The 24,588-nt window shown below is 42.6% G+C and overlaps 1 protein-coding gene across 1 annotated transcript in view; it reads left to right on the top strand.

Annotated features, from left to right (window-relative positions):
- LOC122806591 (C4b-binding protein alpha chain-like) overlaps positions 1-24,588 on the top strand; it is a gene marked incomplete in the record, with an annotated part of 1,299,259 nt that overhangs the window by 207,782 nt on the left and 1,066,889 nt on the right. Inside the window, 1 exon segment of the mRNA XM_044077140.1 lies at positions 18,300-18,479. Coding sequence (XP_043933075.1) covers positions 18,300-18,479 — 180 coding nt within the window.

Genomic DNA, 24,588 nt, shown 5'->3' with positions numbered 1-24,588 from the left:
ATATGTGTGTAAATGACCGATAATATGATAGCCAATCAATGTCCCGCTCAGCCTTTCACTTTGGACAAACCTCCCGACCTGTCAAATTTAGGATAGCTGAACTTATGAGTGACATCAGGTATAAAAGAATCAATAATGCTTTATATAAAAATTCTTTCGTACATTCAGCAGCATGCTTTAGGTTCACCATCATTGATAGAATTAGTGGTGACAAGCTAAATAAATCTGGTTGGCACACTATACTAAATAATAAAGAAAAAAAAGTGGATCATTAAGCTAGGGGGGTTTGTTCCCACCACGGCTTAATGAACAATTGTAGCCAACAAATCAACATGTGTTTCATTGACTTTTTGTTATATAAGGGCATTTGGTATGTGTTTTCATTACACTGAAGGCTTATTGAATCTGCCGAAACTGGTCTGTTTTGCCATGATTTAATTGTGGAATAAAGTTTACACACCGTGATGTGCTGGCTGTCATTTTTTCCATAATTTCTGAGGATATACTAAAAATTGTGACAGAAGCTAGGAGGTCATGTACAAAGAAGTCACCTATTTAAGTGGAAATGATTCTCCCTCTGGTTCCAAATAAAGAACCAACACCCAAAGCAGGGGGTGTTCCAGTGGATCATAAATATCAGTTTGAGCTGTTGCCATAAGGTTTTGCTTAGCTGTGAGGACACATCCTTCAGCTGTTTCTGCCTGCTTACCTATAGATCCCCTTTCCAATGCACCCCCTTTATAAAACAGTTCTTGAAATGCATCCCTTGTGTTAGACCTCTCAGGAAGAGTGGTGCCTTTTTAAGACCTGTGCTATCATCCGAACCAGCCGCTTGAGTATGTGTAAAATTCTTGGTAACCTTCAGCTCTGATGCTAGAGGAGTCTGTAAACTACACGCACTAATGTGCAAAGAGCCATTCTTGCAGTTCTGTAAAGTCAGGGTGACCCTGATTTGCAAAAGTAGTCCTGAACCAACCTTTTCACCTCTGTTTTCCTTCCCTAGTCCTGAGAGTAAAAGGAGAAAGGATCCTGCACTCAATAGATGTACATTCACATTTGAGGTACTAGTTGGCACCATTCTTCAAAGGGTACTACAGCTACCACTGCCTTCCTCAAAGGCTTAATGCCAGTGGTATTCTTGAAGCAGCCATCTGATTCTCTGTTAGCTTCTTAGCATCATATCCAACCTGAAGTGTTGTAAGCCCAAGGTTAGGATTTATCTGTGCTATCATGATGGACCTCCTGTATCCCTTGGCACAGTAGTCTTGCTGCTTGGATGTGTGGATTAGACCAACTTTGTGAATCTTCATTATGAAATAATGCCTACAGCATTGACTTTCAAAGAATGCACTACAGCTGTGTAGGCAGCTTAACATAATAATTGTTAGGTTTCCATCCGTGAGCACAATCTGTTTCTTTCCATTCCATTTTGTGCATTAAGGTCCTGAGGGTCCAGGGTTGGTACCCACACAGCTTCTCACCTGCACACCATTACCCCTGCTTCCCTTCTGTTCAGATTATCTAAGGAAAGATTGAATTCTCTGTCACAAACTGCATGCCTGAGCCAATACTACCTGAGATAGCCATGGCTCTGCCTTGCTTTGGGCAGGAAAGTACTGAAGGTGGTGCATGAGTGTGGCACCTATATACCAGGTAAGTGAAGACTTCTGTGGTAAATTTAAATGATGTCAGCCCTACTAGGTGGGTAGAAAGTTAAGCTAGACTGTTTATTTGTTATGACTTCAGCAGCAACAACACTGGAGCATCTATAATAATGGTGAGTTACCTTAAGTTATGTAACTGCACTTTGCCCCTTTTCAAGCCTGGTAGTATTTATTACTGGTTGTCAAATTTCAGGCTGTATCTTGAACCTTTTTTTTTTTTTTTAATTTTCCTGAAAGACGGTGTTTGTCCTCTATATTAATGTGTTCTGCATATCTAAAGTTGCTACATAATCTGACATCAGCACTTTGGTTTTGTACTCTTTATTCAGTAGTCCTTTTTTGGAGGATACATTTATCATTGTATAGATGATGCAATATTACTTGATAATCTGTGATGAGATGACTATATGTTAGAAAGGGGGGAAAAGCTATGTAGTGTAAACATTAAAAGTTTTGAAAGTACCTTTGGATGTATGGTTAATTGATTGCATACTGTTACACCAAATGTATTAAAGGTGGTGGTCAAGTCCTACACCTTATTCTATGAGAGCAGTTGTGTCCCTTTTTTCAAAATGCAGCAGTGGATTATATTTTTGCAGCAGCTACCTTGTCTTCTCTCATCACTATCATACAGATTTATAAGCTAGTTTTCATTTCCAAGTCTAGATCTTCCTTTGACCCCACTGTACAAGGGCTGTGTTCTGGTAAGGAGACCACTCAGGAGGATTAACTCAGGACTCTGTCTTGCTGTTATGGAAGATGGGCAACCTCCTTTCCTCATCAAAAATTTATTTGCTAAATGATGATGACAAATCTTGAAGAGCAGTTTCATCCTCTGTAACAATTTCCCTTCCCCTTCCCTTGGTGTAGTGGGTATGCAGTCATGATAGTAAACATTCATGTGTTCTGCTACTAACCACAGAGCTAGAGGAATGGCAGATGACTTATGAGGTGGTTTTCAGGGACTGTAGTACCTGGGAAATTTATGTTAAGCTTGACTGCCTTGATTCTGCTGTCCAGGTCTGTCATTATGATCCCAAGTCGACAGCAACCTCTCATTTGACACCCACGTTGCCAAAGTGGTTAGAAAAACATTCTACCTTGCACACCTCATCATGAAGGGATTCACATCCAGATCCAAGGATGTCATTGTACCCCTATACTCCTCCCTCATCAGACCCATGATTGAGTACAATGCCCCATTTGGTATGTACCTCACCAGGCATTTGCAACAGCTGGAGAGACCACAAAAGTACCTCACCAAGAGGATCAAGGGTCTCCAAGATATGTCTTATTCTGCCAGACTAAAGAAACTTCAGCTCTATTCAGTAGCATACCACCTGCTCAGAGGTGATCTCTGCCTGACGTACAAGGCCATGTCCAATCAGGATCTGATGGACATGCTCCACCTCAAAAAATCCAAATCCATCAGGGCCACGAGAGCTAAAGACTTAAACCTCAGCACAAGTATGAATAGGACATGCTGGAGGGATAGATTCATAACCCAGAGGCTTCCCATGCTTTGGAACAAGATCCCAGTTCGTATTAGGCAGAGCCCATCACTGACTCTCTTCAAGAGAAATCTTGAGTGGATGGGAGATCGTAAGTTTACCCCAGGGGTCACATCTGTGTCACTGCTAGACAGGGGCACAGTAAACTAATTCTATTATATAAGGGGACCTTCATTGTGTCACTACTAGACAGAGGCACAGTATTCTAAATTTATTCTGTACATTTTTTGTACCATTTCATGGGGTGGCAAAACCCACATCACTATGGCTAGGCTTACAAATGCCCCAGGGCAGATAGCCTAGTACTATACTATGAAACTATAATGTAACTTTCATGTCTGACAGGTTATACTTTAAACTGGGGATGTCCAGCTTTGTGGCCTTGGTATGAAAAGTAACCATGTATTCTGTTGTCTGGCTTCTGACATTTGGCCAAAGGAAGATAGTTGCATGCAACTTTATTCCATTCATCTGGCAAATGTCTCACAACACAATTATCTTTCTGCTTGAGCATGTGTGGTTGAGTAGCTTCAAAAAGTTGTTCTTTCGCATCTTCTGGAGTATGCTTTTCCAGTCTTAGCAACACTTGTGAAAGAATTCCAGTGGTAATGGTTATAGTGGCATCAACAAAGAACTGCCTTTTGTGCCTGTTAAAGATGAACTTGACTTGCATTACATTTTGGGTGCGTGCCTCAAGGACTTGAGCGAGCAGAGCCTAGGTATCCCCATCCTAGAGAGAACAATGTATCCACATAATGTAGGTGGTAAATAGGCAGCTGATCCCCTGACGGCCTTCAGATCAGTGCTGAGAGAAGAAATTTTCCAGATTATAGGGATATGCAAACTAGCAATGCGAGTTTGGGAACGACAATCCAAATGAAACTGACCATTCAGCTTATTTACATTACAAGTCAAGAAGGTAGTCTAGCAGGCAGCAGGAGAAGTATTGGTCTTCGGTGAACAGAAACTGACTGCAGTGATCTTTCATGTGACAAGATAGTCTTACTTGCATGCTTCCTGTGGACTTTAACAAGACGCTGAGTAATCTGTGCCTTTTCCATCACATGGACTTGGATTTGGGTTTGTTTTCTCTCAGGCACATCAAATGGTAAAACTACAAATAAAGGTAAACAAGAGTCTCATTCTGGTAGTTACTATAGAGTAATGCTTAACATTTATAGCACAGATATGTGACTCAAGGTAGCACATTAGGAAGTCCCAGGTTTGCACCAAAACATCAAGTTACTTAACAGCTGGAAGGGTCTTAAGCTGATGACAGACATTGTTTTTCTACTGAGGCGTTAATTTTTATTTAAAAAAAGAACTTCCAAGAGAAAGGTCATACTAAATGGAGAAGATCTTACCATTTTATTTAATGTATAGTCTCTGACTTCCAGTTTACTAATTACCTGCTGTATACTCTTCCATAGCTTGTCAGATCACTGTAAAAATTGTTCTTTAAAAGATCTTTTATTCAGACCCTGAAATACATCCTGTAGTTTTAGCTTGAACCATTAATTTTTGTAACTGAAAGACTCTCTCTCAAGTCTTCCAGTTCAGTCAGTCAGGTATGTTTCCTGGTAGGCACTTATTTGCAAACTATTCAGTCAAAAGAATTTATGAGCAGCAGGTTTTTGAATTTGAAGAGCTATGTACTGAAGTTCTTCGTGTTTCACTGTTGCAGTCATCACTGGTGGGTTATCCCTGCGGAGTAGCCCTCTGCCGGCCCAAGTACCAGAGTAAAGGTTTCCCTCCTGCGTCGGCTGTTCTGCAAGTGTGGCTGACGTCAGGTCATCAGGGCTATAAAGGGCGACAGCTGACTCCATTACATCAGTCTTTCTTGACGTGGAGCCCTAAGCAGAAGCAGTTTTGCGAGTGCATCTGTCGGCCGTTGCCAGAATAAAGACAACCATCTAAAGCCAAGTACCCCATTGGGGAATCTTTCCTTGCCTTAAACCGATGTCAGAAAAAGTTAATTACTGTCTCAGCTGTGGAAAGCAGATCCTAAACAGAGACTTCTATTCTCTGTCACATGTTTAGTCCCAGGCCACGATGTTCCAGGGTATCTGATGTTCTTAGTGTTTCACTGTTGCAGTCATCACATTTGGGCTATCTGCTTGCAGTAGCCCTCAGTTGGCCTGATTAACAAAGTCTTAGGTCCTGCGTCAGATGCTGTCTCTTCTTTCGTGATGTCAGGTCGTCAGGGGTATAAAACATGCAGCCGACGCCATTACATCAGTCTTTCTTGCTTTTCGGTGCCGAAGCAGAAGCAGTTCGCAAGTGTTGGTCAGCCGACTACTGAAAGTTTCATTTTCGAGTTTCAGAACCGAAGTTTTCAACTAAAAGCTAAGTACCCCATTGGGGAAACTTTTTCTTGCTCTAAACCGATGTCAGTAAAAGTAAATAACTGCATTTCGTGTAGAAAGCAAATACCTAATAAAGATTTTCATTCGTACTGTATTCCTTGCCTAGGCCCTGACCACGACGTACCTTGCCGTCTGTTTTGTGGCTTATTTAAACCTTGAACTATGAGTCGTCTGTATATTTTCGCTTCTAAATATTTTGGTGCTTGGTTCAATTATCCTGATATGTCTTCGTTAAGCCATCCGATTACCGGCATTCTGAAAAAAACGCAAAGATAGCAGGCCGCCTAGGTCCAAAGCTGCTGTCGATGCTTCTTTTAAGCCAGTCGCCAGTTCGCCGGTACTCAGTGAGGCGCTTTTGCAGCCCCTGATACCCGCTACTTCAGATTCTCAGGCCTCTGCTGAGACCCATTTGGAGTCAGGTATGCCACGAGATGCTTCAACTGTGAAACCTGCGGATGTCTCTACCTTGGATGGATCCAGAGCTGCTGTGCAGGAACTGGCTTCTGAGGGTGTATTCAGGCCTACTGACTTTCATATTAAACTGATGCCATCTTCTTCTTCAAGGCCTAAAACTCAAACCATGCCTAGAAAATGGACTCCCAGACTGCATGGTCAGGCCTCTATGCCTAAAAAAAATAAGAATGACTGAAGACCTTATTACTTTAATCAGGAGAAGCCAACCTTCCCCCTCTAAGAGACCTAGGATGGAGTTTGCTTATGATAGATTCTGAAATTTCTCTTTCTTTTGATGACCAGGATTTACCTTTTATCTACCTGTGAGGATTCTGATGCTGAGGACTCAATTCCCTCTGCTTCCCCTAGAGAAAATTTCTCTTTTGGTGAAACCTTGCATACTCTCAGGGAGCATTTTCATTGGGAAAATCAGGATTTCTCTGATTCTAAAAAGAGGCTTAGGGATTTCTTACTCCTGCCCCAGCACAGTCCTTTAGCTATACCTCCTGTACTAGACATTGTTAATGATCCTTTTTCGGAATCTAGCTTGGCCCTTTACTCTCTACCTCCTGCTCCCAGAAAACCTGATGGATATTACAGGGTTCCTGACTCTCACAAGTTCCTTTTCAAAAATCCTACTGCGGATCCTGAGACCATTTCACAGGGATCCAAGGGCATTTAAAGCTACTACTGCCAAAAAGCCTACCCCCTCTGATAGAGACTCCAGGGCGCTGGATAGATGGGGTAAGAAGGTATACACTTCTGCAACTTTGGCCATTAGGGCTTTAAACTGCCAGTTTCGTATGTTCAAGTATCAGCAGCATATTATTGTATTGCTTAAACAGAAAATGGTGTTTCCTGATTTGTGCTGAAAATATGGTTTACAGGATTTAATGCATTCTGCTGAACAAGTTGGAAAACATACTTTGCAGTGTGGTTTTGATTCACTAGAGGCATCTTGCAGGGCTGCTGTAACTGGGTCTGTACTTAGAAGGCATGCTTGGCTGAAGGAGCAATCCTTACCAGATCACGTTAAAGCTAAATTACTGGATGCTCCCTTAAATCAGGACTGCCTGTTTGGCAATAAGGCAGAAGAAGTTCTTAAAGATGGAGGAAAAAGCTAAATCTGTGCAAACTGTTAAAGATTTTTTACAAGTACAACCTCCAAGATTTAGTAGGCATTGGCCTTCTAAGAATTGGTCCTTTCCTACCTCTTCCAGACCCTCTCAGTCCAAACCCAAATCCAGCAGAGCTTCCAGGCTTCAGTCCCAGGGTACTCACAGGACTAAGCAGTGGGGGCTTCCACTTCCAAATCTGGGAGTAATAAAACACCCCCCCCCCATGGAAAACTGTCTCAATGACTTCTTTTTAAAACTTCCAAGCACTTTTCAGTTGACTGCCCCTTTGGGGGGAAAGATTGCTCTGCATGCAAAGAACCTGGAACTCACCTAGGACAAATGGGTTTTAAATAGTTTCCCAAGGATACAGATTTCACTTCCACATGTTACCAACCCCAAACGGTTGGCCAGATCTACCCCAAATCAGTGGGCAGAGGCCCAACAGCAAGTACTCTCTCTTAAGCATAGGGGCTATTCAGTTGGTACCGGAAGAGGAAAAAGGACAAGGTTTCTACTCGACACTTCCTGGTACCCAGAAAAGACAATTCATGGTGTCCTATCCTGGACCTGTCTACTCACCTTTTTGGTGATTCCAAAATTCAAGATGCTGACTCTTCACCAGTTGCTTCCTATACTAGGCAAAGATGCCTGGTTGGCAACACTAGATTTAAAATTAATTACCACCCATAGAGGAAGGAGCTGTGAAGCTTCACAGGAGCAGTGATTGGCTTGAAGGTTCATTTCTAGCTAACAAATTCCCATGGGAACCCTTCCTCAAAGAAATTGTGTTTAAAAGAAAATATTAATATGTTTTATTTCCTGACTAAAGTATTTCTTCTTTAAGAAACGTTCAGTTTTTATAATAGTGGATATTCCCCGTCAGGGACCTCCATTTCTAGCATAAGACTTGATTCTGATTACTGGAGACTAATTGTGTGATAAAATGTACTGCTTTTCAGAACTTTTGTTTGTTTTAAGGATCAGGAAGTGTTTTACAGGGTGGAAAACATCATTTAACTGCTTGTGTATACTTTGTGGCAAATTATCTGCTGTTTTTTTCTTAGTCACTACAGAAAAGGGCCTTTCCATTTTGACAAGGATTTGTTTAGTCTATGTTGCTGTCAAACTCTAGTCTGACAGCTACTTGTGATTCTGAATAGGATAAAGCATATTTTCCAGCAGAGTAATTCCTGCTGCACTTGTGGGCAGTAGTCTTCGTCTACCACAGCATGGATGCTTACGCTGGTCCTGCTAGCTTTTCTCCCACAGCACCTAAAAAGTAAATGAAACACCGTGGGCTCACACTGCCTCAGCTGTTCGTGGTGACTCAGTAATGGCTGACCATTGTTTCTCTGGTCAGACCGTCACATAATATACCGTGTTTCTTTCTAGTTCCTTCAGCCACCATGGACTAGAGGTCAGCCACCTGTGGCTGTACATGTTTGATCCAGTCATCAGTCAACTATATATCTTCTTGGTTTGGGAGATACTCTGGATGTTCTTATTGTGTCTGGGAAAAAGACACCTCTTGCTAGAGTGAAATGCCATCAATTAGTCTGTCTTGATCCCTGGAGTGCCCTGCAAAGAAAAAAAAACAATAGGTTAGACATTGGTCATCTAAGGACATGGTATCTACCTTTACAAAAATGATTTCCTTGCCTTAGCCAGGAAGTTATTACAGGATGTTAATTAATCGTAGAAGTGAGAAATTCTTACCAAAGTGCAGTCTTAAAGAAAGGAAAGTTTGTAAGAGGATTAGGACATTGACAGAGACAGGGCTTCTAGTCTTGTAGCTCTCTCTGCCCATCACTGATTATGATTAAAGTTATTCCTGTCCAGCTGCCTTGGAGTTTTCCTTTCCTGGAACTGTTTCTAGGATGAATGTCATATTTTGGTTATATGTGGATGTTCTTCCTGAACTGAGGAGGTATTGTATGTTGCGAGTAGATGTGCCACTTACTGGACCTATCCCTCCCATTCGTGGATGTTTTAAATGCTGCATGTGATAACATCGACTCTCAACCATCAGTCCTCAAAAAAGGCAGACTTTAAGTACCTCAAGTTAACAAATATTTGTTTTTCTCACCATAGATGTGACCCGACTGCCATTTAAACCACTTTGCCAGCTGGAAGCAGACTTCATTACTAATTCTTGTCCTATTTCAACAGAAAGTAAGGTATTGGACATGTTTGTTAAGAATTCTGTTTGCTAAAATACAAGATTATCTTAACTCCAAAGCGCACATGTGAAAGTTTATTCTTTGTGTAGACAGTTTGGGGGACTACTCTACTACATTTTTTCAGATGGTAGTGCCTGTCTGAATTCTGTCATAAGTATCTAAACATGCTTTGAAGAGTGTGTAGGATTGTGCAGATACTGTGCTTAGGGCTACTACTACTGTTTTGAGGAAATATGCCTAGGTACATAACCAAAAGTTTGAAGTTCTGTCAGACTTCTCTACTTTAGATAATGAAGTTTTGATCAGCCCTTCTGCTACATAGGTCCTCAAAAAGTTTGACATGGGAATGTTCATAGGTAGGTACTAGGCTATCTGCCCTAGGGCCCATACAAGCCTAGCCAAAAAATGTACCCTGGCTTTTGCCACCCAAGAAAATTATTTTCCTGTGCCCCTGTTGAGCAGAGCCACAGAAGTGATCCCCGGGGTAAATTTCCCATTCAGTCATCAAGATTTTTCTTGAAGAGTGCTAATGAGGAGCTCTGTTTGACATAGATAGGTAGTCTGTTCCAGAGTATGGGCAGTCTCTGGGACAGGAATCTATCCCTCCAGCATGTTCTGTTTATTGTGGTGACAAGGTTTAGGTCCCTAGAGCGTGTAGCTCGAAGGGATTGGGATTTCTTTGTGGAGCATAGGTTCATAGGTAGATACTAGGCTATCTGCCCTAGGGCATTTACAAGCCTAGCTAGAGTGTATTTGGCTTCCGCCTCCCTATTAGGTTAGCCTACTGTGCCTGTGTAAAGTAGGTCACAGAAGGTACCCTTTTAAGATTAGTTTACTGTGCCTCTGTCTAGCAGGGACACAGGGGAGATCCCAGGGGTGAATTTGCAATTTCCCATCCACCCGTCCAAATTTTGCTTGAAGAGGGTCATCGAGGGGCTATGTCTAACATGAATTGGGATTCTATTCCAGAGTGAGGGGAGCCGCTGTGAAATGAATCTGTCCCTCCAGCATGTCCTATTTATTTTTGTGCTGAGGTTTAGGTCCCTGGAGAGTGTAGCTCTAAGGGACTTGGATTTTTTGAGGTGGAGCATGTCCATTAATTCTGGGTTTGACATGGCTTTGTACGTCAGGCATAGATCGCCTCTGAGTAGGCAGTAAGCAGCTGAGTAGAGCTGGAGTTTCTTTAGTCGAGCTGCATAGGACATTTGTTTGTGGCCCATGATCTTCTTGATGAGGTACTTTTGGGGTCTCTCCAGTTGCTGCAGGTGTCGGGTAAGGTACATCCCAAAAGGGGCATTGTATTCAATTATGGGCCTGATGAGTGACGAGTAGAGGGGCACAATGACCTCTCTTGATCTAGAAGCGAACCCTTTCATGATAAGGTGGGCTATATAGAAGGTCTTTCTAACCACTTTGGCAACGTGATTATCAAAGGAGAGATTACGATCTACGTTGGTCCCCAAATCTCTAATTACTTCTTCCATACTTAATGGATTACCACCTATGTGGTAATTTGTGGGCACCTTGTTTTTCCCAAAGGGGATGACTATGCACTTTTTAGCATTTAGCTTGAGGCCGTGGCTCTGGCACCAAGCATCCGTCTCTGTGAGACCCTTTTGGAGGATGCTTGTGTCAGCTGGAGATTCGATTATGGCCCCCAGTTTGCAGTCATCTGCAAACTTTGTCAGCCATAATCCCCCTGTGTTAGCCTGAACCTCAGAGAAGTATATACCGAACAAGAGAGGTCCCAGAACTGAGCCCTGTGGGACGCCACTTATAACTGTTTTGGATTCTGACATGGCACCTGCGATTCTGACCATGTGGGTTCTATCTCTGAGCCAGTTTGCAACCCATCTTGTGATATAGGGGTTGATATTTAAGCTGGTAAGCTTATTTATGATACCCAAGTGGGGTATTGTGTCAAAGGCTTTTGCGAGGTCCAGGTAGGCTGTGTGGACTACCTTGCCCTCATCTATGGCTTTGGTAACTGTTTCAAAGAAATCAACTAGGTTTAAGAGGCAAGATCTGCCCTTAAAGCCAAATTGGGTAGGGTCCAGTGTCTAGAGGCTCCCAATGTTTTTGTTTGAGTTCCATGATAATACGCTCCATAGCTTTACAGACCAGACTAGACAGGCTTATGGGGCGATAGTTTCCGGGGTCTGTTGTGGCACCACCTTTGTGGAGTGGGACAACTGTAGCTGTACGCCATTCTTTGGGTACATATCCTGTAGTAAGGCTAAGTTTGAACAGTGACTTAATGTGAGGGTTCAGTTCTTCTTGGAGCTCGTGTAAGACACAGGCCTGGGACACCCTCCGGTCCCGTAGATGCTGTGTTTTTTTGCTTTGGAGAGGGCAGCTTTTGTCCAACAGCTCTGGGTTTGACATAACTTTGTATGTTAGGCAGAGATCGCCCCTGAGTGGTCAATAGCTTGTGGTCAGATCTGACAAACGAGAAAATCGGCCTAGACATCCACATCCCACCCCCACCCCCAATTAGGGAAACCATCATAAAAAAATTCTTCAAAACCAAACGTTTTTTTCCTCAGGTTCTTAAACAGTTGACCCTAGGAGCCATTGAACCAAAACCTTTAGATTAAAGGGGGAAAAGGCCTCGACTCCGGAATGTTTCTGCTTAGAAAGAAATAGCTTTCATGGCTAGATTTCGTGGCTTCTTAACCTGATTGTGAAAGTACCAAGACTCAAAATTGTTGACCCTTCTTAGTGTGTTACCAGCAATCCATCTTGATTTTTATGGCAGCATTAGATCTGAAGGATGCTCATCACATCCCTGTAGCCACGGGCTTCAAGAATTTTTTTCATTTTCTATGTCTGGCTCACATTTGGTTCTTTGTCTGGCTTACACTCGGTTCTTTGCCATAGTCAGTGTTATTTACATCTCAGAGTGTTTACAAGAAGTGTTTAGTGTCTGATGGTTTATTGTAAGACATTCATATATTTTATTATTTAGACAACTTTTCTTTGCAGAATCTTTTCCAGGATGGCAGAGTTGTCCTTAAAATGGAGCTGTTCTCTCCTAAACAATGTGGTGTTCCAGAAAAATATTCAGAAATCATCCTCGATTCCATCACATAAGATTGTATTTCTTGGCTGTCTTCTAGATACTTTTCAGTAAGAGGCTTTTCTTGCCCAAGAAAAGGTGGATTTTTATCTGGAAACTTTCCTGAACTTCTCCAGTCAGTCTGTGTGGCAAGCGGGTATCTCAGGATCTTATGGTTAATGGATTCATGGTTCCTCTAGCCAGGTTACACACAAGAAAAAATTGTATAGCTTTAAAAAAACACATAGACCCAACATTCTCATCTGAAAGTTCCAATTCACCAAATGGTTCAAAGTCTTGGTCTCCCCTGTTCTCGGTCTCAAATTCATCTTTATCTAAAGATGGCCTCATATTTTACTTGGGGAGCAGTTTTTGTGGAGGTAAAAATGTGCAAGGCCTGTGGAACTCTTCAGATTTCAAAGAGATGTTGGCTATGATCCATGCCAGAATATCTCATCATTTATATATTTATTCAGAACCCGCATATGATTACACGACACTATGGTGATCCATAAAAGGGAAGGAACACGTCACGTTTTGCTTTCTGTGCAGGCTAGTCGTGATGGCTTGGGGGGCAGCTCTTAAGTATGGTTTAACCTTTTGTTTGTGCTACGGAGTTGCCAATAAGTGCTCGATCACCTCGAAAATGGTACGTTAGTCCAGCTGAGAATCGCAGCTTTACCTCCAATAAAAATTGGCTCCACTCCTTCACAAAAGCATATCCACAACGCCAGAGTGAAAATAATACTTAAAAATTACAAAAGCCAAACGCCACAACTAAATAACGGTTAAGCGCTTTCACCCATAACATATGGGCTTCTTCAGAACACTATATCTGTTATCAAGTCCCTTTAAATTACTTTTTTGACGCCAAAATCAACAAATTCAAACAATTACATTCTGTAAATTAAAGCGATATTACCCTTTTGTATGAGTCACTCTACCCATGCAATTGCATATGCTCTGAATCAAATTCACTCTGGCATTGTGGATATGCTTTTGTGAAGGAGTGGAGCCAATTTTTATCGGAGGTGAAGCTGCGATTCCCAGCTGGACTAACGTACCGTTTTCGAGGTGATCGAACACTTATTGGTAACTCCGTAGCACAAACAATTGTTTAGCTACAGTTCTTGGTTTTATATGGTTTAACCTTCCAAGCATCTTGCATTGTGTCAGAGCAAAATGTAGTGGTAGATGAGCTGACCATGACCAGGACAGACCCTCACAAATGGAAAGTGAACAAAGCGGTCTTCCCCAAGTCCAGCCAGTTGTGGGGGACAAGTAAACTGTTTTCTCTGAAAAAGGACAACTAAACAAATTCAGTACCAGGACTCCTTGCAGGCAAGCCTGGAAAACAGATGCAATCTCATTTCCAAGGACTTTACAGAAGTCATTTTTGGTGACCCCCATTTTGGGCCAAGCAACATTGGTTCTCCCTTATGGTATTGGGCAAGGGCAGTTAACACAAGCTTCCTTACAGATTGGACCTACTTGCACATTGTCAGACAAATAACTGGCTGGATTACCCCATGTTGATACCTTTTGGACACCTCATTTATGAGGATTGCAACAAGTACTAAAGGAGTGACGAACGCCTGCTACTAGAAAAATCTTATATTGGGAAGTGGAAGAAGATATTTTATTTGGTGCCTTGCCCATAACCAGGACCCTATCGGGAATTCTGTACCACTGGCTCTTAAGTATTTGAGAGAATTGCTATCCTCTGACCTTTCTAATTCCTACATCATGGTTAGTCAAGCAGCCATTTCAGCATGTCTACCCATGGATCCTCCTTTTTATTTCTGTTGCTGGTAAAACAGCTTCTGAAGTGGGTTTTGCATCTGAGGCAACCTAGAAAATGGGTGGCTTTTCCTTGAGATCTTATCAGTGTGCTGAAATAGCTGAGTCATAAGGCTGTTTTAAGGTACATCACGTGGTAGACAGTAATACTTATTGTTATGACCTCTGCAAGAAGAGCATCGGATTTGCAAGCTCTCATGGTTAGGGAACTCTATGGTCTTCCACCGAGATAGGGTCACATTAAGAACAAATCCATCATTTATGTCCAGTGTTTGAGTTTAATCTGAATCAAGCCATCAATCTCCCAGTGTTATCTGCAGATCCTCAAAACATGGATAGGCAGCTTGGGTGCTATCTTGACAGAACCAAGTACTTCAGAAAAGATTATCAGTTTTGTTTTTTTTTTCTTTTCTTCTTATGAAGCATCAAAGGACAACTCATGTCAAAATGAATTATTTTGAGATTGTTGTCTTCCACTATTGCTTTTTCCCACCATGGCAAATCTGTTCCTGGGAGTATGAAGGGACATTCTTTTACACTTGTTTTTGCAGTGGTGCACTGGAAAGGTGTGGACTCAAAGCATTGTAGAAATGGTATCATGGTCTTTCATGCATAGTTTTACAAATCGTTGCCAAGGGGATTCTTTTTCCAGGTCCAAGACTGACTTTGCTAGGACTATTCACCAAGTACTCATGATCCTTATTTTTCCTCTTCCTAGACAATATGCTTTTGTAATCAACCCATATAGCTAAAGGCTTCTGCAGCAGTGAGAGTGATGAACCTAGTACAGTTGTGTAAAATGCACATGGGTTAAAAGTAGATGTTTTAATTTCTCACTGCAGTGCCAGCTGCACCTATCCTACACCTCCTACTTCTGAATGTAGTTGTTGATATGTAAAGTTATTGCTTTCTGTTAATATCTTTTAGAGGTTTAGGATGAATAAGCTCTTTCTAATGGGGGAAAAATGTCCTAAAATTGTCAGCAGTGACTACTGATTTCGTCCAAGGGACTAGCCATTCAGCAGTCAAAAGTGTGTGTGGGTGTGAGAGGCAGCTAGAGCTTTTACAAAACTGGGTGGATGTTTTATCCTACGTAGGATACAACCCATGTAGCCAAAGGCTACTTATGCAGCACTGAGAAAATCTGAACATCTGTTGGTGGAAATGCAACTTGTACAACTATGTTTTCACCTATCTGCTTGTCTGGAATGGAGGAGGGAACTGGAAATACTGATAAAACACCACACACTTCATAGAAGGCACCCCATCTGGACCTAAAGTGAATAGCCAAGCACCAACAACATAGCTCTCCTCACTGTTTGGATAGAGTAAGTAACTTTTTCTAAGCTTTTGTCTAAAAAGTGTTTTTAGAGGAAAGTTGAATGGGGTAGCACTACTTTTTACACAGTGCCATATTCTTTTGTACCAGATGTACTTCCTGTTGCTGGCAGATGAAGCTCTGTTATAAGGTAAGGGGCGATACTTGTGTCTGGAAGTAAAAGTCTCTTTGTACTTCTGTCGTCTTTCCAGGTGATTTTACTGTTCGGCAGCAGTTGGTTTTATGGTCTGAGATTGGCATGGAAATGTAGCTGTTTTTTGTAACTGGTATTAAAAGACGTCAGGTGTAACTTGATCTCCAGCCTGTGCACAAAATAACCTGTAGCATACTGACATTGTTACATAGTTAAGTATCCCCCACTCAGTTCTATGTGATTTAAGTTATGCATGCTGCTGTTTGAGTTGTGCATTAGTAAAATGTATTTCATTAGTAAATTACCAGTTTTACAGATATTTCTAATTTACTTTCTTTTATATACCACTTAAGGAAAATTAAGCATTTCTAAGATTTTGTGTTTGCTTGAATTTAAACTTGTACACAAAATTTAGTTAGTTATTTGGGTTTTCAGGTTTAGACATTGTGAAGTGTACAATGGTTGGATTGTATTGTTACTCCATTCTCATTTAATTTGGTGCTTTATGCATGTGTATGTTTCATATATTAAATGGGCTTAAGACTCTCTCTAAGTGACTTTCTAGGGAGAAAAGCTGTAGATACAGTGGCATGCAACTGTTAACAAGAAAGTGATTAGGTGTGTAAATCAGAGATGCAGTTGTCTTTTCTCATAGATTGATATAGCCATATATGTAAACAGTAATTTTAATATGTATTAGTAAGTAACATTATATATATGACATTTGTTAATTGGGTTAGTAGCCCATTTTCAGTGGAGACCCAAGGAGAAAAGCTCTATCTGATGTGTGTGTGTGTGTGTGTGTGGGGGGGGGGGGGCACGATATGTACTGTTTTCACCTCATAACAAGAGGTTCTCTGGATCATAGGAACTTATTAGGCTATTGGCCCTGAGGCCCTTATAAGCCTAGCCAAGAATTTAGCCCACGTTCCCACAAGTCAGCACCCTATGCCACTGTCCAGCAGGGACATAGGTGGAATCCCAGCAGTATATTTTCTGTTCCCCATCCAGTTATCCAGGTAGTGCTTAAAAAGGTTTAATGAGATACTCTGCTTTACATGGAGAAAGGAATCTGTTCCACAGAAGGGGGAGTCTCTGGGACAAAATCTCTCCCGCCAACACGTCCTATTGATGTCAGACCAGGTTGAGGCTTTGTGTGTGTGGGTTACTCAAGTGGAGCTTGACTTGCGGATATGCAGCAGTCCCATCAGGGTGGGGTCTGAGATTTCTTTGTATGCCAGACGGAGGTCACCTCTGAGGAATTTGTAGGAGACCGAGTAGAGGGACAGGATAAGGCTTTTAGCATATCTGTGTAGGGTAGATGTTTAGGGCCCTGGATGAGTAATCTCTGTGGTCTGTCCAGCTGATGTATGTGCTTTGTGAGATACATGCTGAAAGGGGCATTGTATTCAGTAATCAGTCTTATAAAGGAAGAATACAGGGATGTTATGACTACCTTGTCCGTGGATTACAGGGATGTTATGACTACCTTGTCCGTGGATGAGATACCTTTACTAATGAGGTGGGTCATGTAGAAAGATTTCCGTACAACGGAGGAAAATGTGGTCAAAATTCAGTTTGCTATCAACATGGGTTCCCAAGTCCGTCACGATTGATTGCATGCTTAGTGCCGCCTTATCAGTGTGATAATTTGTGGGGACGTCATTTTCCCCAGAAGGGATGATGATGCATTTTTTGGCATTCAGTTTGAAGCCATGTTTCTGGTACTAGTCATTTGTCTGAGAGAGATCCTGTTGGAGGATGCCACATCACTAGGGGAATTGATGACAGTGCCCAGCTTGCAGTCATCTGCAAACTTGGTCAGCCATAGCCCACTAGATTTGACCTGCACCTCTGAGAAGTACATCCCAAACAGCAGAGGCCTCAAGACTGATCTCTGGGGGTACATTGCTTGTTATGGGTCTACTACTTGAGGTGGCTTCCCCTGTTTTGACTGAGTGGGTTCTATTGGTGAGCCAGTTTGCTACCCATCTGGTAACATATGGATTGATGCCTAGCTGAGAGAGTTTATCTATTATACCTGAGTGGGGAATAGTATTGAAGGCCTTGGCCAGGTTAAGGTAGGCTATGTGCACTGTCTTCCCCTCGTCTATGGCATTGGTGACTGTTTCAAAGAAGCCGACCAAATTTAACAGGTTTGATTCTCTTCTGTGGTACCTTCTATATGCAGCCTGCGTATACTCCCTGTGATCTTGTGGGCTTTATCCCGGTGCTCTGATTTCCTCACATTCTAAAACATTGGGGAATAGAGATGAGTGTGCATGTATGGTATGAAAGATCACCCACTGCAGCATTAGCCACCTGCTGGTGTTAACATTGGGTCTAGAAGGTTGTCACTGTTGAAGTGAATTTTGCAATCTCGTCTGTAAAAATAGGGAAAAGGGGGCATTATACATGCAAGCACTCCTGCACATTGGTGTCTGTAAGTAGACTGTATATATCTGTAAAGGTACGAGAAACTTGAATATCTTAAAAAGCAGTTAAGCTAAACTATACTGTGTTTACATCTGATGCAATTGAAAGTATTTATTGGTAGGAATGCTGTTTAGTATGTCTGGTAGAGTTAGAAAATATTAAGTATATATCATGTAGCATGCTCTTGTGCCACAGAATGAAGTCCAAAAAATTCAGTGCAATCATCATTTTTGTCTTTCAGCTGTAATATGCGACGCCCCCCCAGAAATAGCAGATGGGACAGTTGATTGGGGCTCAGGAGATATAACAGTTGCATCTGTTGCCACCTATAAATGTAAAAAAAACTTTCACCTTATTGGAAATGCGACTATTTACTGTACCAAGTCAGGAAGTTGGAGCGGTTCACCTCCTATCTGCAAAGGTACTTTTCTGTTTCTATGCTTGTATTGTACATTGCAAATATATTTTAGAAATATTCCTTCCCCTGTGTCATGTGTTTTGTGACATTTGCTTTTTCCCTTTTTTTTTTTCAGTGAATAGTTCGGCTTAGGAGCTTACATGGGTTAGTAGTATTTAGCGGAGGATATGAACCTACAGCTTAACACATGCTACTTTCCTATAGGTAGAAGGGGATTGTGTGTGTTAAGGTGTTACTGCTCAATGCTAGAAGCCTGAATAAAAAGCTACACTCCCTCTAATCTCTCCTCACACTCTAATATAGAGATCTGTGCAGTTATCGAGATGTGGTTTAAAATAGCAGGGAGTACACTGGCAGTGCAAGGTTTCAGTGCTTTCCACACTTTAGACCAGTACTGCACATACAAGGGCTAATGATGGAGACGTCTCAATATAGATCAATAACAAGCCATACCTGTAGGGTGGTCAAACAGGATGATGTGCTGGAGTTTCTCTGCAGATGACCATAGACAAAATCTAGAATCATATCCTATCCAGCTGTAGACCACCCTCCGTCTCCCAAGAAACTCACTGGACCTACTGGAGACACTTGGCATCCAACCTAATACCCTACTCAAGGGAGACTTTAATTACCACCGTATAGACTGGGAATTCTAGATAGCTTCAAGTCTACAACCATAAAGATTTCTAGACTTCGGAAATGCAAATACCCTTGACCAAATAGTGAATGCGCCCACTAGAGGCCCCAGCATACTGGACCTCACAAATAAGGGACAATGCTGCACTCTCCCCCAGTGTCTCATCCTCCCATGTAAGGCCTGACCATAAAGCTGTCTCAGTCAAAATCTGTTCCATAATCCCATTAAAACCAGTAACACTTAGGAACTATTCCAAAGTAAAATTACTTGTAAGTGATGGTTTGTCAAAATCCATTGCCCCTTCAAAACCCAAGAACTCTCAGCAGCCTACATTGAATTGCTCTGAAACTCTGAATACCCATGTCCGTGACTGCAGAAAGGCTGCTCTGCCAACCCAAAGTAAGCCCAGGACTGGCCCCAGAAGTCACCTTGGTGGCATCCCAAATTAAACAGGATATACAACAAAAGGAAAACAAAATGGTAAAAATCAGGAAGGGTAATTCCCACAAAACTGATAACTCATTTGTCAAAGTAAATAGACAACAAAGTGGGCTAATTAGGAGAAGCTACCTTTGAGATTAAGATAGCATCCAAAGAGAAAGATAAGACCTTCTCCAGCTGTGGCAGAAACCTTAAGGGTAGCACACAGCAATGTGCTGAACAGGGGGATGTTCATCGTGCATACAGCTGCAGTCATCACACTTGGGTTATCCTGCCGTCAGGCGGGTCCTCGGTCGGCCGAATTCCAAAGTCTAGGTCCGGCGTCGGTTGTCGTCGCTTCTTCCCTGACATCAGTGCGGCAGGGGTATAAAAGAGGCAGCCGACGCCATTTTCTTCAGTCTTTCTTGCCGCGCGGTGCCCGAAGCAGAAGCAGTTCGCAAGTGCCGGTCGGCCAGCTCCTGAGATTTACAAACAGTATTTCACCCGAAGTTGTCTTTAAAGCCAAGTACCCCGTTGGGGAAACTTTTCTTGCCTCAGACTGATGTCAGACAGTTAATAATTGCATTACTTGTGGGAAGCAAATACTGCATAAGGATTTCCACTCTTACTGTATACCTTGCTTTGGGCCTGACCACGACGTCTCTGCTTGCCATTTTTGTGCTAGGTTTAACGAGCGCACTATTAAGCGCCAGGCGGAGTTTGCCCTTCATTATTTTGGCAAAAAATTTAATTATATCATGTCGTCGGATATTCTGACGCCAGTTTTAGGCAAAAAACGCAAGGATAAGGACAGACATCCGAGGCCTACACCGAGTACTGAGATCTCGCTTAGGCCAGCTACCGGTTCTACGGTTCTCAGCGAGGCGCCTATGCAGCCCCTGACTACCGATGAAACTATTTTACCGGCGATTTCAGTACCCGAGGCAGCAGGTTCCTCTGTCTCCATTCCCACTGCAGATACCGACGCCACTCTTGGCGGGGAAACTGAAAATTTAGCGAGGCCTGCCATTTCTGAAGGCGTTTTCAGGCCTTCCACCTCTATTAAATCGTTCACTAAATCTAAAGCTCCAATAAAAGTTAATAAACAGGGTCCTCATACCTCCTCTCAAGGTCCCATGCCTAAAAAACAGATGCTTAAAATGGCTGAGGATTTGATTACTCTCATCAGGGGTTCTCAACCCCCCTCAGACAAAAGACCCAGGATGGAGGAAGACTACCCTTCCTCAGACCAGGCTTCTATTACCTCAGACCATTCTGAGGACCAGGATTACACCTATTCCCCATTTGAAGACTCTGATGCTGAGGAGTCTATTCCCTCGGTCTCCCCCCGGAGGACTACTCTTTTGGGGAAACCCTACATACATTAAGAGAGCACTTCCACTGGGAAGGCCAAGATTACTCAGATTCCAAGAAAAGGCTCAGGGAATTTCTACTGCTTCCCCAGCATAGGCCCCTGGCTATTCCTCCTGTCTTAGATATTTTGGATGATGTGTACACAGAAGCCAGTCTTAATCCAGACTCTTTACCTCCAGCCCCTGTTAAACCAGACAGATGTTACCGGGTTCCTGATTCTCACCAGTTCCTTTATAAAAGCCATACTGCTGACCCAGAAGCAATTTCACAGGGTCCCAAGGGGATTAAGGCCTCTACTGCTAAAAACCCTTTACCTTCAGAGAGAGATTCCAGAGCATTAGAAATGTGGGGGAAAAAGGTGTATACATCAGCCACCTTAACCATGAGGGCATTAAATTGTCACTTTCATATGTTAAAGTACCAACAGTTCTTGCTAGCTCAGCTAAAAAGCAAAATGACACAAACAGAACAACCAAATTTGAAAAAGTTGCAGGATTTTTTGCATGGAGCAGAACAAGTGGGGAAACATACCGTGCAGTGTGGTTTTGATTCTCTAGAGGCCTCGTGTAGAGCTGCTGTCACGGGGTCTGTCATAAGTAGACAAGCTTGGCTCAAAGAGCAAACCTTACCAGATCATGTCAAAGCAAAGTTATTTTATGCACCAGAACAAAAAGATGTATTGTTTGGTGTTAAAGCTGAGGAGGTACTAAAGAAAATGGAGGAAAAAGCAAAATCTATGCAAACAGTTAAAGATTTCTTGCAGGTGCAGCCTCCACGCTTCAGCAGAAACTGGCCTTCAAAAAATTGGTCCTTTCCAGCCACGGACAGACCCCAAAGGGGTAGATACAGATGCCCAAGGGGTAGAGGACAACCTCAAGGATCTTACAGAGCTAGACAGTGGCAAGCACCAGCCCCAAGAGGCGGAGAAGATAGACCACAGTCTTTTAGAAAACAGACACAATGACTTTCCTCTATGCCTGCCAAACAAAGCTATAATGGCAGCACCTTTGGGAGGAAAAGTGGCCGTATTTTCAAAAAACTGGCACATTGTTACAAAGGACAAATGGATTCTGGATATTATAGACAAGAGGCTACAGGTTCCACTTTCACACCCTTCCAAAAATAAGAGTCATGCCAAACCTGCCACAAAATCAATGGGCAGAGGCACAAAGACAAATTTCCGCTTTCATGGATATGAAAGCAATTCAAGAGGTACCTGCAAAAGAACAAGGTCAAGTTTTTTATTCAAGACTATTTCTGGTACCAAGGAAGGGCAAAGATTGGAGACCCATCTTAGACCTATCTATTCTAAACACATATCTAGAGGTACCAAAATTCAAGATGCTCACATTACAGCTTCTTCCCATGCTGGGCAAGGAGTCTTGGCTGGTAACGTTGGACCTCAAGGAGGCATACCTGCATGTCCCTATCAGACAAGATTGCAGAAGATACCTCAGATTTCTTGCAGGTTCAACCCATTACCGATTCTCTGCATTGCCCTTTGGTTTATCTACTGCGCCCAGAGTGTTTACAAAATGCCTGGCATCAGTAATTGCCTTCTGCAGACAACGAGGAATACAAATCTACCCATATCTGGATGACTGCCTGATCCAAGCGGACAGCAAGGACATTCTACTGCAGCATCTGGCATTTGTAATAAAACTGTTAAACTGCCTGGGGTACACAGTAAACAAAAAGAAATCAAAACTAATACCTTCTCAAAAGATAATTTTCCTGGGTGCCAGCTTAAATACAACGACCCAGATGACCTACCTCACGCCAGACAAGGGCAACTGTCTCAATACTTCAACCAAATGGCAACTTTAACCAGGCTAACTGCAAGGAAAATCCTGCAGGCTCTGGGATTCATGGCATCTTGCATCCTACTAATACCATTTGCAAAGCTGCATATGAGGAAACTACAATGGTACCTAAAAAAACTAATGGTCTCAACACAGCCACAGCTTGGAAACAATTATACCACTCATTCCATGCCTTTAAAAGGAATTTTTGTGGTGGGCTCAAGCATGCCAAAGAAACTTAGGTCTCCCTTTCTATATACCACAAGCAACTCAAATCATCACAACAGACGCCTCAGACCACGCCTGGGGAGCACACATGGCAGATCAGTGCATTCAGGGAAAATGGTCCCAAAAAGAAATGCACCTACACATCAACCAAAAGGAGATGCTAGCTGTGCAAAATGCTCTTACGACCTTCAAAGACCTGCTGCATCCAGGCCAGCTATTAATAAGGACAGACAACACCACAGTCATGTGGTACATAAACAAACAGGGGGGGACACATTCATACCCTCTGTGCAGGCAAGCTATGACCCTGTGGAACACAGCACTGGATCTACAAGTTCAACTACAGGCACAATTCCTGCCAGGAAAGGAAAACACACTAGCAGACAACTTAAGCAGAAATATGACAGACCCACACGAATGGAAGTTGCATCCTCAAGTCTTCTCAAAGATGACTCGGACATGGGGGCAGCCAGACCTATACCTATTTGCTACCCACAGAAATTACTAGTTGAAGAAATTCTGCTCAATGACCTATCATCCACAGGCCTGGAAAGTGGACGCACTCTCTTTCAATTGGACAACATTGACAGTCTATGCCTTCCCGCCTCTACCTCTACTGACCAAAGTCCTATTAAAAACCAGAGCAGAGAGGCCACAAATGATTCTCATTGCTCCAGACTGGCCACGACAGCACTGGTATCCTCTCCGAAAGAGCCCGCCACACTCACCACCATGGATCCTACCTCAAGTTCCTCTTCTGTTCTCCCAGCACAACTACAAGACCCTTCCACAGCCAGCTCAGAACTCTAAATCTAGCTGCATGGAGAATACCTTAATTTGTCAACAGACTCTCCTCTCCAAGGAGGTACAGTATGTTATCTTGGAGGCCAGGAGACCCTCTACTAGAAAAACCTACTCCGCCAAATGGAAATGAGTTTGTTCATGGAATCAAGCAAAAGGCCAGAATCCTTGGGTAATAAATATACCTCCGATTTTACAATACCTAGCGGAGATGTTAAACAGTGGCCTTTCCTTCTCTTCCATCAAGCTCCACGCTTCAGCCATTTCAGCACAATACAATACGGATCCTCCTTTATTCTCACATCCTCTATTAAGGCAGTTCCTCAGAGGGGCAAAAAATATAAAACCCCCACGGAGACCACCAGCTCCAGCTTGGGACCTCAACTTCGTATTAGAGATGCTGACACTGCCTCCTTTTGAGCCGGCTTCTTCAGCAGAACTACAATACTTGTCGTGGAAACGCAGAGTTTCGGAGCTACAGGCCCTCATGGCTGTGCAACCCTTCCTCATCTTCCATCAGGACAGGGTTTCCTTATGAACCAACCCTACTTTCATGCCAAAGGTAGTATCCAGTGTGGCTTTGAATCAGACTATTCATTTACCTACCTTTTATCCAAATCCACAGAACAAAGGAGAAGATGCTACTACACTCCTTGGACATTCACAGGCACCTGCGTTATTACTTGGAAAGAACAAAGTCATTCAGGAGATCTGAGCAGCTCTTTGTGTCCTATGCTACAGGTGCTCAAGGAAAGGCCATTTCCAAACAGACTATTTCAAAATGGATAGCTCACTGCATACACTTTTGTTATTCATGTCATTGAAAATCAGTGCCTGTATACATCAGATC

The sequence above is a fragment of the Protopterus annectens genome, chromosome 7.part0 (genome assembly GCF_019279795.1).
Source record: "Protopterus annectens isolate FY-2018-M chromosome 7.part0, PAN1.0, whole genome shotgun sequence".
In the NCBI taxonomy this organism is placed as follows: domain Eukaryota; kingdom Metazoa; phylum Chordata; order Ceratodontiformes; family Protopteridae; genus Protopterus; species Protopterus annectens.
Note: the sequence above shows the minus strand (reverse complement) of the source record. Positions and strands in the feature narration are given on the sequence as shown.